The 14,743-nt window shown below is 55.6% G+C and overlaps 4 protein-coding genes across 4 annotated transcripts; 2 read left to right on the forward strand and 2 right to left on the reverse strand.

Moving 5' to 3' along the window:
- Positions 1 to 821: 821 nt before the first annotated feature.
- Positions 822 to 2,096, reverse strand: G647_05272 (uncharacterized protein; the record flags this gene model as incomplete). The annotated part of the gene is made up of 3 exons (XM_008729603.1): positions 822 to 1,729; positions 1,783 to 1,878; positions 1,928 to 2,096. The coding sequence occupies 3 exons, from the start codon at positions 2,094 to 2,096 to the stop codon at positions 822 to 824; spliced, it is 1,173 nt and encodes a 390-aa protein (XP_008727825.1).
- Positions 2,097 to 6,702: 4,606 nt separating this feature from the next.
- On the forward strand, positions 6,703 to 9,963 carry G647_05273 (uncharacterized protein; the record flags this gene model as incomplete). Its single annotated transcript, XM_008729604.1, has 2 exons — positions 6,703 to 7,594; positions 7,646 to 9,963. The coding sequence occupies 2 exons, from the start codon at positions 6,703 to 6,705 to the stop codon at positions 9,961 to 9,963; spliced, it is 3,210 nt and encodes a 1,069-aa protein (XP_008727826.1).
- A 1,181-nt stretch (positions 9,964 to 11,144) lies between these two features.
- G647_05274 (uncharacterized protein) lies at positions 11,145 to 12,638 on the forward strand (the record flags this gene model as incomplete). The annotated part of the gene is made up of 1 exon (XM_008729605.1): positions 11,145 to 12,638. The coding sequence occupies one exon, from the start codon at positions 11,145 to 11,147 to the stop codon at positions 12,636 to 12,638; it is 1,494 nt and encodes a 497-aa protein (XP_008727827.1).
- Positions 12,639 to 13,384: 746 nt separating this feature from the next.
- G647_05275 (uncharacterized protein) lies at positions 13,385 to 14,692 on the reverse strand (the record flags this gene model as incomplete). The annotated part of the gene is made up of 1 exon (XM_008729606.1): positions 13,385 to 14,692. One exon carries the CDS (start codon positions 14,690 to 14,692, stop codon positions 13,385 to 13,387), a length of 1,308 nt encoding a protein of 435 aa, XP_008727828.1.
- Positions 14,693 to 14,743: the final 51 nt, after the last annotated feature.

Genomic DNA, 14,743 nt, shown 5'->3' on the forward strand with positions numbered 1-14,743 from the left:
GGTATAGTACTCAACCGGCTCGGGACCATGAAGCAGGAGCAGCGTCGGAACCGGCGACCTGTATATTTCCATCGACCCTCCTCTTGCCCGTGCTGTTTCCCTCTGGAAGACTCCTCCGCAACCATTCGCATCCGATACCGTAATTCAGACGCAGTCCGTGGAGAGATCAAAGCATAGCCGCACCCAGTAACAAGCGCAAAGCAGACGGTGATTACGCGATGATAAAACGTCAACGCCCCGATTATGGCCCTTGATCAAACACTCGACACCCAGTGAACCCGACTCTTTTGTAAAGGCGACCTCTGCAGCTTTCAGCAGGCGCACCCACAGACAAGCGCAGATGAGGTTGCTTCCCTTCCAACGCCATTGCTTCCACAAGGCCACGTCACGCTGCCTAGGAGCCACGAACGAAGACCAGCGACAGCCGCCGGGCTTCTTGCGGATCCCTGTTGACCGCCCAGGTCGAAGACACCCTCATATCGCGGGTATGCCACCGATTTTTCGATGCTGTGAACCTGGCCTCCAAGACTGGTACTCCATCCTCCCACTCCTTTCAATTGTGTACCCAAGTATCTCTGGACTCTCCTCATCACCCTGCACACTTTGCTGAAACGCCGACAAGAGCCAGATGGACAAAAGAAATCGCTGCAGAACAATCCCCTTCCCTGAACACGCTATGTGAAAGCATCATCAGACACCAACATGCATAACGAACAACCCCCCCGATGCAGTGCCCTGTACACCGAAGATATGCTGGAAAAGCATCACTACTCCACGGCATACAAAACGTGTCATGTTCAGGTCATGTCCTCGTAAGTCGTTCAACCCCAGACCGAGGTTGTGCCAATTTTGGTGGAACCCCAAACCCCATTCCCCGTGCGCCAGGTGCCCATGCCGTTGTTCGAGGACTCCTTCTGGTTGTTGACGTTTGAGTTCGCTGAACCCGCCCGGTCAGCGTTCTGCTCGTTTGGGCCAAAGCCGTAGCCGAGCGAAGAAGGGAGAGGCGACGTTGTCCGCTTGTTGATCGATTGATTGGGAGGCTGTTGGGCGTTGGGACGGCTGCCGATGGGGCCCATGCCGCCAGCAATAGGCGCCGTCGTAGATTTCGAGATCTGTCGCGAATGGGCCGACTCCTCTCCTGTCGGGGGCGTCGACGCCTTTCCAGAAGCCGCACCATCGAAGGTACCGAATCCTGGTGCTTGAGCGGATGGCGAGGTCACTTTGTCGCCCAGGGCAGCTTCTTGACCGGAAGCTCCGTTCGCTTCACCTTGGGAGATGAATGGATCAGCGCCGCGAGGAGAAGGGCCGCGAGGAGCCACTGTCACACCGCTGGGCACCGGCCCAGCCTGGTCGCGATTGACATCCTCCTGAGAAAATGGCACTTGTCCGACGAAGGCTGCAGGGTCGCCGCCATACAAGGCGCGGTGTTGACGAGCAATCAGGTCTCGGCGACCCTCCTCACTGAGCGTGCTGGGACTCATGGAACGATCGGACTTGTTGGATGACATATCCGCGAGGACACTCCGATTATACTGCTGTTCTTGATGGTAGTTGCGAAGTTCTCGCTCCCGCTGGGCTGCCATTCTCCTTTTGGCCTGCATCATCTGATCGGGATCTCCTTGCCGCCCATGCCTTTGGGAGGCATAAAAGTTCTGCAGGTTGGCGCCTGGATGGGGTCGTGAAGGGTCGAAGTCGCCTACGACATGACGGCCACCATGCGCCCTGGGCCCTGGATGCAATGAGTTCCTGCGTCTGGGAATGCCAGGTTCAATTAATGCTTACCGAATTCTGCGCCAGGGCGCATAGCGCCCATCGGACGTGGTCCGCCAGCATAAAATTTACCACTCTTGACGAGGTTGTCCATGGCTCGATCCACCTCTGTGATTCAGTCACTATATGTGATTCCACGGCATGCCGCATAACGCACCTTCAAATTGGGTGGCGAAGGCGATGCCATCCTCGCGCTGAGAGGTAGAACTCGCGCCTGTATGAAGCATAAGCATCACCCTATTGATATTTCGCATGCGTTGTAGCCACCTGATCTTGATGGGGGAGGCGGCTGCTCCCACGATGGCTGCCGGCCGGGTTGTTGCCATCCTTGAGCTTCGTATTGAAACGACATGTCTCCCAATGTACCTCAGGCCGCTACTAGGTGAGAGCTCTTGGGTACGTGCGCACCGAGAGGATAGGGTTGGCAAGGTCGGTAGGCAATACCCGTAGGATGAAGTCTAGCTGTCGAACAAAAGCGTTAACCACGCCTTCAACACAAAGGTAATATAAGAAGATGAATGCGACTGGCTAGAACGATGAAGAGGAAACGTGATGCCGGATGGAGGAGGGGTTTAGACCATGGTGTGTGTCTGGTTTGGTCCTTTGCCATCTGGTGCGGGCGTCGAGTGGGGAGTGCTCGCATTTTTCTCGACCATCGGTCACCTGGAACCAATGGCAACGGGGCAGTTCGTTGCATCGCTCGACATGCCCGGGGCTCCACGCGAATGGACAGCAATTCTCAACTTACAGATCAAGGAGATCGAGTCCCCGGGTCCTCGCGGAAGAGCAGGGAGCAGGTGGTACTGCAGGAAGGGGGCGTGAAGGGAGCCTGCAGTCGGCGACGGCAGGCGACACCAAAAAAGTACAAGAAGAGACAACGAGAAAAACGCAGGCGTGGAGAAAGACGGGGAGGGTCAGGCAAAAATGTTCGGTGCTCAGAGCGAGGTTGACGTTAGCACCACTTTTGGCACCCGACATCCACGATCCACGAGGGCGAGAGGGAAATTCGAAGGGCCCTTGTAACCTCATGCAAGCGAGTCAGAGGCACCCGAAGTGGGAGCGAGAGGCATCCACAAACTGTACCACCTGCGCTGGATCCCTCGGCTTGAATCGACGGAAGGACACAAGTCCGGGAGCTGCGCTTCTCCCCCTCTCTCTCTGCACGAACAACACGGAGTAGTCCTCCAGGAGAAGTTTGTGTCTGCTACCCAGTACAGTGTTCGGAGTACTCTGGGATCACAGCAACAGCAGTGACAAATTGGTAAAAGACCAGGTGGATCGCTTTCGCAACCAGTTCTCGCTGCATCCATTGCCTCGTGCTGGAGAGAATGCTGATGGGCGACTGCCAGGCATTGGACGAGACACCGCACAGGCGGGTCATTCCTCCCCATCCCTATGCACGAGCTAACGATGACTGGCTTAAGTAGCTGGGTAAGCGGCAACACTAGGTGCAAACTCCTCCAGCATCGAGGTCTGAGGATCGAAAGACACCTGACTGCAGACTGGTGAGTGTGGTTGTGACGTTTGCAGCGATGCACCGAAATCACATCTCTTCCAGAAGGAATGTGATCAGGAAAAGAAGTCGAAGCCCGTTTGCGCCCCCCCCGCCCGACTGGCGACACCAGCATCCTGGTTGTTTTGGTGGCAGCCGGCGCAGGAGACTACGAAGCAAACTGTCTCTCCATGGTGGAGCCAAGAGGATGTTGGTAAATTATTTCACATGGTCAAGTGGGGGATTGAATGAGCATCTGCTTCTTCACTTTCCTTTCAACCCGAACGATCGAAGGCTGCCATTCCGCCACACAAGTCCTTGCGGAGAGCCCGACCCGTCAATGGCCTGCAGCTTCGAAAGGTGAGAAGAGAAGCCTTTGACGTAGCTCTGGAACTACTGTACCAGGGGCAGCAAGGGCATGCTTTTGTACCACGAACCGCCAGGATGTGGGCTTAATATCCCTCAATCACCTCTGCATGAACGACCCAACACCTGCACGTTGTCCGTCTCCTCGTACCAATCCGAACGATCCGACTCTCATGGAGAGCGCTGCTCATGGGGTAGCCAGCAGCTACCCATTCTGGCCGTCATCCTGATTCTTTGGCCTGCACCATAGTGAAAGCCTACACTTGGTATTGTACACAAACACAGAGCCTCACGACACCTCTCAATAGTTACAAGACTTACTGCGTACCCCATACTCCATGTTCCGTACAACAGCTCCATATACCCCGTGTGTCAAAGTGCACACTAGACACACACACACACACTCATTCACACACGCACATCGTGCTGGCCACGAGGTCGATCCAGGTGGGGCTCAAAACGAAGTCTTGCTGGTGGCACAGAATTGGCATACTTACCTATTTACCATCTCCGTTCCAGCACCGGTAATCAGCAGCCGGGACAGCAGACCATTCGCCTGGGTGAAGGTTACGAGTACTAGGCTGGTAATTGAAGTGCAAGCAGTCTCAAGCGCGAGCTGTCCGCGTCGTAAATATCCCCAGAAAATAGTCGCTGCTACTGCCCGTGATTCGGTCCGGTTTGTGATTTCAGCAAGTCCTTCAATCTCGGATCGTTCCACAAAACTATCACCAGGCTCATCACTTGAGATCGGTCGAGCTTTCTGCTACGGCTGTAAAGCTATGAAGCTGCCACCTGAAGCTCAGCCAAAAAGCAATGCGCGGTCAGGGTAAGACATGCTTGGAATGCTCATGAGCGCCACTGCAAAATTGTGCGCGGGAGTGTGCTCTCCTGTCAAACGACAATTGGTTGTCTTCACGACAGGAAAACTGCGATCTTCGCTTCCCGCCAGAGTCATCTGGTCGCCGAGATTGTGCCAGCAACAGAAGCGATCAGGCGTAGCATTCCCTCTCACCAGTTAACACAAAAATCTATTTTCCATCAAGCCTCGTTACTTCGTACCCTTTACAATTGACTCATTGCAGCTCAGGCAAAGACGTTTGCCTGAACCAGGAGTCAAGTTGAAGTGTCACCCAGACTGCTGCAAGCATAAATTAAGGGTGGAGTGAATCGCAACTACAGATGACTATGCCAGTCTCCCGTGGTGTTTGCGGTACACGTATGATACAAGGGAAAATTCGCCTGTAGTATTATTGGCCAGTAGAGTCAGCTCAGATTGCAAGGACAGCCGACGGTCTATATATGGAAGCGTACAACAAAGGATCTGGTCAGAATCTTATGTAGTCAGAGGGCATCTCGTCTCACACCCTGCTTGCGCTCATAAAGGAGCCCCTCTGAGTGCGCTGACTCAATCACGACACGAAGCTGTGTACATATCATGCGGAGCGCAAGGACTTCTAATGCCTCAGGCGGCAGCTCGTTCCATCCACACCGGCTACAGTAATTTGTGGCTTCGAAGCTTGGTAGAGTCATGCCTAGGTGCTCTCGGCGGGTGCCTTGATTCCTCTGTCGTCAGAGCAGAGCGCATCGTCCACCGGCAGACCAGTGGTGCTACTATTTTGAAGTGGTTGAGTCGAAGGGCAAACACGATCTTCTCTGGAGACGCGACGCGCTAGTTTCAAACCGACAAGTGCGAAGTAGACCACTGCATATATTGGAGCACGGTGAAATATCCAGGGACCACACCGCCTGCAACGCACACCAGAGCAAATGACCCGAAGCTCGCCCTCAAAGGAACAGTCAATGTTTAGAATAGGTCGAGTTCATCAGGAAGTCCATCAGCATATGCAGGGCCGGACAGCCAGGCTCTGCCTTGCCATGCCGTGGAACATGACCGACTTACACCTGTAAGTTCTTGCTCTGTGCTGAATGATGGTTCGAAATTGGAAAGGCGGAACAGCCGAGTGCGCAGTTGGGTGCAAAGCTGAAATTGAGGCCAACCACCGGAAGGTAGTTGTTCAGAGGGAATGGCAGTGCGTCCGTTGTGGCAAAGAAATGGCTTGCTTGCTAGCTAGGAGAGCAGCCGCACAAACTGGCTCCCGTCCAGCTAAAAGGGGAACGCACTGGGCACTCCTCCGTGGCCATCTCCTTTGTTGAAGAGCCTGCGGGTGCGGAGTACATTTCCCTAAACCTAATGCTTTGGCACTAAAATAACCCGTTCACTGCCGTTCCAGGGTCTTTGCCAGGGCGTTGCGGGCGTGGCTCTTCGGACGTGATCCACAGGCAGCCATCCCACTAGCCTACCGTCAGCTAACAGGCGTTGTCTCTCGGCGGCCCTCCAGTGCTCCGTAGAACACAGTGCAACGCACCACAGCAGCGGCCGGGAACGAGCAACAAGCGAGCATCATCTCGTTACAGAACTGCACTGCATCCTCGACCATCCTCTCACCACCTCCTACTCACCACCTGCCCCTCGACCCATCCTCGTGCAAACCTGAGCATTTCTTCCTCTCGACACGCGCCTAGCAGTCCTATTCTACTCTGCTCGCATGTTCAACCCTGTATATCACCAGTATTCCCTCCCGAACAAAGGCAACCCCAATAGCCGCAAGGCGACGCTGCCGCCGTCCAACTGCAAAGCTCCTGCAATTGCACCTGCAAAACACGCCTACAACTTGGCTGAAGACGAGACCCTCGCATCCTGCAAGATTCGGACACGTTGATCTTCAACTCCTGTCGCTACCCCCGCCGGACTTACTAAGACAAGTACGTCCGAAATCTCGAGGTTTCCGCTCTGGTCAGCTGGAGTCTTCCTGGAGATATCTGGCCACGCCGTCTGTTGGATTTCAATTTCTCTGGGGAGGATACTGGTCGTTGCTATCAAGACTTGCACCTAGCACTTTGCCAACCGAACCGACCTCGATCCATCATTGACGCCCTCCGAACCACCAGAGGCCTCTCACCCTCTGCAGACTATACTCGAAGGAGAAGATTTCAAACACAGTGTCCTGGCGACTGGATCTCGCGCTCTCTATCTGGCCGAGTCCTCTCCGATAATTTCACCGCTTCAGTGTCATATGAGTTACGGCGTGCTGGAAGATGATGGGAACTCTGCACCTCTCCCGATGACCGCGCCATCCACGAAGGCCTCACAGTCTAACATGCAAGTGGATGCCAATCGCAGTCCTCCCGCTTCTGCTGCGAGGAGGACTCACGTCTCCTCACAATCCAAATCCATGCCGTCCACCCCTTTCCAGCGTCCCGAATCCCGATCCTCCCCTTCTCCAGAGCCCCCAGCCAAAAATGGCTCCCCCCTCTCATTACCGTCTGACAAGAGCCATACGCCTCCTGCAGGCCGGAATCGATACGGAGGTTGCAAATACGAAACTGGGATGCAAAGAGCACGGCGACGCGTTCCTTACTCGTTGGGATCGGACCCCTTGGAGAAAGTGAAATCGGAGTTGAAACTCCGATTGACACGTGAGGAGGACGAAAGGCTGACGCAAGAGGTACAAAAGCTCTATGAGCAGTTACAACCCACCGCCGAGAGCGAAGAGCGACGATCCCGGTTCATTGAAAAACTCGACAAGATCCTACGGGAGAGGTGGCCCACGTCGTCAATCAAGGTCAATGTGTTCGGTTCCACGGGGAACAGTCTGGGGACTGCTGATTCAGATGTCGATATCTGCATCACGACAGACTGCAAAGAGATGGAGCGAGTATGCAACATCGCGGAATTACTCGCCAGGCATGGAATGGAAAGAGTGGTATGCGTTTCTTCCGCCAAGGTGCCCATTGTCAAGATCTGGGATCCCGATCTGCAAGTCGCTTGTGACATCAATGTCAACAATCCTCTGGCATTGGAGAATACCCAAATGGTGCGGGCCTACGTGAGTATCGACAGCCGAGTGAGACCTTTGGCCATGATCATCAAGTATTGGGCGAAAAGGAGGATATTGAATGATGCTGGTATGTCATCCTTGGATTTCCATTCAAGCATCTGGTACTAACATTCCCAAGCGCTGGGGGGCACGCTTAGCTCCTACACATGGATATGTCTTGCCTTGAACTTTCTGCAGACGAGAGACCCTCCCATCTTGCCCACTTTACAGCAACAGCCCAACTTGCAAGTGAAAGAAGTGGCGGGAGTGAACGTGTCCTTCGACCGCAACGTTGAGGCGTACAAGGACTACGGCAGCCGCAACAAATCTTCGCTTGGCGAACTCCTCTTTCACTTCTTTCGCTACTATGGGCACGAGCTCGACTTCGAGCAGAATGTGGTTTCCGTCAGACTGGGCCGCTGTCTGTCAAAGGCCGAGAAGGCGTGGCAGCTATTGCAGGACAATCGCCTTTGCGTCGAGGAGCCGTTCAACCTGTCAAGGAACTTGGCCAACACGGCAGACGACACATCCATGCGAGGCATTCACCTGGAGCTCCGACGGGCTTTTGACTTGATAGGTGATGGGAAACTCCTGAAATGCTGCGAGCAATTTGTCTATCCGCCAGACGAGATCAAGCCTTCGGAGATGTTCGTCCCACCCTCAGCACGCCCAGTAATTGCACAATTTCCGACCCAGGGGTCACGCGGAGGCCGTAATGCGGCCCGTAGTGCTAGGAGTGCAACTTCGTTGGGCAGGGGTTCGACCGGACGGCGGTCATCAAACCCTTCCGTACGCAACGCAAACTACGTGCGCAATCTTCCGTATTCAATGATGACTCAGGAACAACAACTTCAGCAGCAACACCAGCAGCATCTGCTCCACGATCAGCTATTCCAGCAGTACCGATACCTACAGATGCAGGAACAGGAACTCAGAATGCAACTATATCAACAGAGTCTACAACAGAGGGGCTTCATGGCGACGTACGCTCAACAGCCGTACGGCCAATATGCCGCACAAGACGACGGCGACGCAAATGGCATTGGTCGAGCTCCGCTGTCGGCACCGTTGTATCAGAACGGCTTCCCTCGTTCACCCTACCTCTCTGCTAGTCAGCTCAACCAAGGTGTGTCCACCAACCCTCCATCGCCGAGGCTGAATTCAGGCCTTCCAGAAATGCGCAGGTATTCACGGCGCACTTCGGTGACACAGTCATCCCTAGGAGGGTCGTTGCGGGCGCAGTCACAACCTGCAAGAGCAGTGCCTCTTACTACTCTGGGACAAGTGCATCGGCCTGACGTCCCCAGTCTGCAGGACGCTGCCACGGATCGTAGGTCGTCGGCATCATCAACGTCTCAGGTGGAAGCGTACGGGGGTACGCTCGAGAACGGCTACGGTATACTTGGATCGATATATGATCCGGTGCGCAGGCCGGCTGAGTATGTGGGATATTACGTCGGTCAACCGCCGTCACTATCCGCTTATACCCACAGCACTGGCATCTCTCCGGTACCGTCGCACGTCGGCCTTGCCATCCAGAATGGCGGCCTTTCTCCACAACTCGCCCCAGCCTCCACTCGGCCTTCGGAAGTGATGCATACGCCGCCGCTGCATACGACAGTTCCCACCGTTACAGCCGAACCTCGATCAGAGCCTGAACCCGCTTCACAGCAGACCGAGCGAGGTCAGAGGCGGGCCGAAGCACCGAAATCTAGGCCCGGGCCACTGATTGTAGATGGCTCGATCAATTCTCCGCGGCGAAGGCGTACCACCTTGTCGCTCAACGATCCGGAGGATAACGTTAATATCAGTGGGTCCACTTCAGAAGATTTGGCATTTGACACGCCCTCAAGCTCGGATGAACAATCACAAGATGCTTGCGAAAGTGTGCCTTCCATCCGGGGATCGCCCATCAGCTCCCTGCACGTACAGAAGCACGCCTTTCCCAACGGTAGTTCGGAATACGTGAATGGGCACTTGCCACTCACAAACTCGTCCGCGCGGGCTCGCAACGAAGCCGCCAGACCGGCGGACGCAGCGGGGTTAACGGGTCTGGGTGCAACGAAGAAAGCCGGTGGCGTGGCGTGGCCTCTCGACAGACATCTTTCCTCGGTAGAGGAAGTCCGAACACCTACGCCCAGGGTTGAGACGTTCAATTGTGGAGATTCCTCAGATCACGATGATCCCATGCCTAGTGGTGCGACGGCGTTAAACAACCAAGGGTATGGTCATGAGAAAGCTCTTACGTCACGAACCAACGGAATTGGTGGAAACGCCAGCGGTTCCCCCCAAGGTGCCAGTCCTGCCTTCGGTGTTGGTGGCGGCAGCGGCTGGCAAATGCAAAAGAAGAAGAAGAGCAAGAGGAAGACGGTCAAGTCGGAAAACGATGCGCAGCCGGTGAATCTCTCTAGTGGGGAAACGCCGCCTGCCGACGAATTCCTTCGAAAAGGCGGTTAGGCACTCCTTTGGAGATTTGCAAGACCAGCCGCGTACTAGCACTGGCAAGTTTGCGACACTGCTACCCATCATCTCAATGTCGGATCGCTTGCCGTCACGGCATGCAGCCGGTCCGGTGTTGACTCAAAGCAGCATTTTGATATCAGCAGCACACATCTAGTCGCTACATGTATTTTTGGGTTATGCATGGACCAGAATTGTTGGCGGTTGTCGATCTACCAAGAGCAGCAAGCCCGATTGGGATGCAACGAACGAGACGGCAGTGGCGTTCTTCAGGACTGGTGGGAATTTTCACATCCCCCAACAATTGGTGGGCACTTACACATATACGGCTCAGTAAAGGCGAATATCCGACCACTCGAGGAGTCCAGGGGGCTCGACGCCGCTTCGACGAGATATTTTGGCCTCGAAAGAAAGTCCGTTTTACGAGTCGGCAGAGATGGCCTCCGGGACGATGACGAGATTGCATGGGACCGGATGCATTAAGACCAGCCAGCCGTTGATCTTTTTTTCTCTTTTGCTGATTAGAAGCTGTACGAAAACAAAAGGGGCGCCGTGGGAAGCAAAAAGCTGGCGCGGGCTTGACTGCCACGTGCCAGATCCAAATCACCAAAAAAAAAGGTCTGGGGAGGAATTCCGCCACCCTGGCAGGGGAAGCGGCAAGGGGACGGACCGTAGATGAATAGAATAGCGAGATTGAATGGAAGAGACTGACCATTTTTAAGCCAAGCGACGCTGAGCAGATGGCTCAAGAGTAGAGGACGATGACGAGGCTGAGGCGGCAGCTGGCGAGGCTGAGGAGCTGAATGACGCTGGCCACTCGTACGATTCGGAAATAGCGAAAGCGGAGCCCGCAGCCCGGTTCTCATTGGACGGTGCCTTGCATGAATCGTGTTCCTGATCTCGACTGCCAATCATGATTCATTAGGGAATTTTATTGTCCCTCGAGTTAATCGAGCATCCGGCACATGTCGCAACCGACAAGATTCAGTCACGACGAGATCCAACGTTTATGTCATACCACGCCTCACGCCACTTCATCGGCGCTACCCAAGAAGTACCTCATATCCAAGGAGATTTCACACAGATCCTTGAATCCAACGAGATTTCACATTGACTTCACCCAGCGCCGCTTCATGCGAAGATAACGCGACACCGTCCTACACACTCCTACGCTCGCAATGCCTCTCATCCTCGACACACCTTCGCCTTCCGACTCTTCGATTGACTCAGAGCCCGACCTGCAAGAAGAGCGGCGGCGGCTCCATCATGACGCCGACGTTGTGATTGTGGGTGCAGGAATTCTCGGCTCCGCCCTGGCGGTGGCGTTGGCCAACCAAGGACGAAGCGTGATACTGCTGGAAAAGTCGCTGAAGGAGCCTGATCGCATAGTAGGCGAGCTGCTACAACCCGGAGGTGTGCAGGCGTTGGAGAAACTCGGCTTGCGACACACCCTCGACGATATCGATGCCATCCCAGTCAAGGGATACACTGTGGTATATTACGATGAGCAGGTGCCGATCCCCTACCCGGCCCTGTCACAAGAGAGACAAGCACAAGTATCGGAAAAGGCGGGATCCAGTAAGCGAGCAGAAGGGCGCTCATTCCACCATGGGCGATTCGTCTCGCGGCTGCGAGCGGCAGCCATGTCGCATCCCAACGTCACGGTCTTCGAGACCGAAGCGACCTCTCTCATCAAATCAAGCGCCAGCCCGGAAATCCTGGGCGTCGAGTCCCTTACTCACAAAACAAAAAAGGACTTTTTCTTTGGCTCGTTGACCGTGGTCTGCGATGGATACGCATCCAAGTTCCGCAAGTCATATATCCAGCACACACCACGGGTGAAGTCCAAGTTTTGGGGTCTGGAACTGATCGACTGTCCGCTACCGATTCCGCAACACGGCACCGTGGTGTTAGGCGACAATGCCCCAGTGCTACTCTATCAAATTGGCACACACGAGACCCGCGCTCTGGTCGATGTCCCCGACGGTCTATCCACGACATCGAGCCAGAACGGCGGCATCAAAGGCCACTTGAAATCTGTCGTCCTGCCCTCCCTCCCAGCCATGGTCCAGCCGTCCTTCCTCACGGCCCTGGAGAGTGGCGCCCTCCGAAGCATGCCCAACTCTTTCCTCCCGCCCTCCACGAACATCACTCCCGGGCTTGCGATCCTTGGTGATGCAATGAACATGCGCCACCCTTTGACGGGTGGGGGCATGACTGTCGCGCTGTCCGATGTCGTCCTCCTCTCGTCCCTGCTCTCCCCGACGACGGTCCCCGACCTGGGCGACACACGGCTCGTGCTCGCCCAAATGCGTACCTTCCACTGGCGCCGAAAATCCCTCACCTCGGTGATCAACATTCTCGCCCAGGCTCTGTACAGTCTCTTTGCCGCCGACGCGTGGCAGCTCAAGTACCTACAAAAGGGCTGCTTTCGGTATTTCCAACGCGGAGGCAGATGCATTGACGACCCGGTCTCGCTCTTGGGCGGCATGTTGCCGTCTCCGCTGTTGCTGTTTTATCACTTCTTTAGCGTCGCCGTGTTGGCCATCGGGGTGCTCGTTGTGGAGAATGGGGTCCTGTTACTGCCTTTGTCGGCTGTGCAGGGCGTGCTGGTTTTTGCCAAGGCCTGTGAGGTTATATTCCCATATATTTTCGCCGAATTGAGGAGTTGATTGAGGAGTTGAGTTTGAAGGATTATCTATTCTACCGTGGGCGGTCGCGATGATGGAGTACCTAAATGACGAAGTGAGCGTTCTGTTTGTGGCTACAGCAGAGTGGCGATGTGGTAGCTGTCTAATTTACACCCTGCGTGCTGCATCCCCTGTTGCTGTACACTAATTGCTGGTATGTATGTACGTTGGACTTGCAGACGCCGGTACGTTACGAACCCAAGCACGGATATGGTTTATGAATATGGCTATGGACCGTGAGGCTTCTGTACTTCCTATTACTATCCACACATGACCACTTGAGCCCTGGGCGAGCAGTGACGATTTAGCCGTCTCTTGCACCGACCGCCGAGCCCAATAAGCTGTCTGTCCAAGGAGAAAAGCACGGCAGCTCTTCCCCCTTCTTGAGGTGGTTGGGCGTCTATAATCCGGGTCTGGTGACGTCTCTGTGAAGGTGTTGTGAACCACCCGCATTGAGACAAACATGGGACGCCACGGCAGCAAAGGCACGGTTGAAATCATCTGCTCTAGCGCTGAGGATAAGAAGAGATGTTTTTAAAGACGAGGTAGAAGTGAACAGGTGGTGGCGTCACCAACTAGATGTCTCTTCCCCCAGGCCCTTTGTTACTGAATTACAGTAAGTGCTTCTGTTACCACCACCAGCAGCAGCAGCAGCAGCAGCAGCAGCAGCAAGCAGCAGGATGCGACCTGTGTCTTTCTCTCTCACACATGCTCCATTTTCACCCGCATCACATCGGCGTCGTCGGCGTCGTCGTCGTCGTCGTCGTCGTCGTCGTTGCCCTCAGTCTCTCAAGGACGTACTCCCCCGCCTTCATCGGGCGATAGATGCTCTTGCCCACGACTTCCTCGGGCAAGGCCTCGACGTCGGCATCGTAGTTGATGCTGAAGAAGAACGGCACGGAATACCTCTCCCCACTGCCCGGCCGGCTGACCACTCGGTGGATGGTGGACTTGTACAGCCCGTTGGTCCAGCGCATGAGGAAATCGGCGACATTGACCGTCAACGTGCCGGGCCGGACGGGGCAAGGAAGCCAGACCGGCTTGTCGTCGGTGAGCGGGGAGGGCGGGAACAGGATTTCCAGGCCCGGATTGCTGGAACTGAGCAGCAGCGTGAAGCATTCGTAGTCCGTATGGGCGCCGAGACCTAGTTTGGAGTTGCCCTCGGCCTCGCCCTCGCCCTCCCTGAGCGCGCCGTTTGTGGCTGCGTCGGCAGCAGCAGCAGCAGTGGCAGTGGCAGGTTGGCTCTTGTAGTAGAGCAGCCGGGCGATGCCGCCCGGGTGTGTGATGACGGGGTCAAAATACGCTTCCTCCAGACCCAGGGACAGGGCGAACAGTCGGAACAGATGTCGGGCGAGCTGCAGCACCTGGCCGTAGTAGAGCTTGACGGCGTCGTAGAAGCCCGGTAGACTGGCCTCGGAGGGCCAGAGGTTGCCCGAGCCTGTGGTCGCTGCTGCTGCTGCCGCCGTGAGAGACTGGCCGTCCAGCTCGACGTACTTCCCGTCGCCGCCCGTGGGGTCCAGCCCCGGCTCGTATCCCCAGTTGAAGCCCTCCTTGGTTTCCTGCTGATGCGCGTGGCCCGATCCGTCCTTGCCCATGTCGTCCGGGTTGACGTAGCTGAAATCGGCCGGCTCGTACCCGCGGAACAAGGGTGAGTTCTTGACGTGCAGCTCGTGCTTCTGTTCCGGCGACAGGTCGTGGAAGAATCGTTCCGCCTGCCTCAACACCCCGGACATGGCTTCGGCCGAGATGCCGTGGTGGCTGATCTGGAAGAACCCCGTACTCACGCACGCTTCGCGGATCTGTTGCGCGATGGCCGCTTTGGCTTGATCATCACCCGAAAACGACGCACCGATGTCGATCAATGGCACCGAAGGTAACGAGTCTGGAGGAACATTGGGTGGTGGCTGGGTCAGAGCGCCGGCCAGGCGACTGCGAAGATGGTCTTGCGAGGCGGCGACTTCTTCGAGAATACTCGGTGTTGACCTCTTTGGCAACGAGTTGGGGCCAGACTGAGGCGGCATTACCAACGTAGCCATGTTTCCTCCGACAGGGAATAGAACGCGCTGGGAGGAAGGAGACCGGTACAA

This window comes from Cladophialophora carrionii, assembly GCF_000365165.1.
Source record: "Cladophialophora carrionii CBS 160.54 unplaced genomic scaffold supercont1.4, whole genome shotgun sequence".
Classification (NCBI taxonomy): Eukaryota; Fungi; Ascomycota; class Eurotiomycetes; order Chaetothyriales; family Herpotrichiellaceae; genus Cladophialophora; species Cladophialophora carrionii.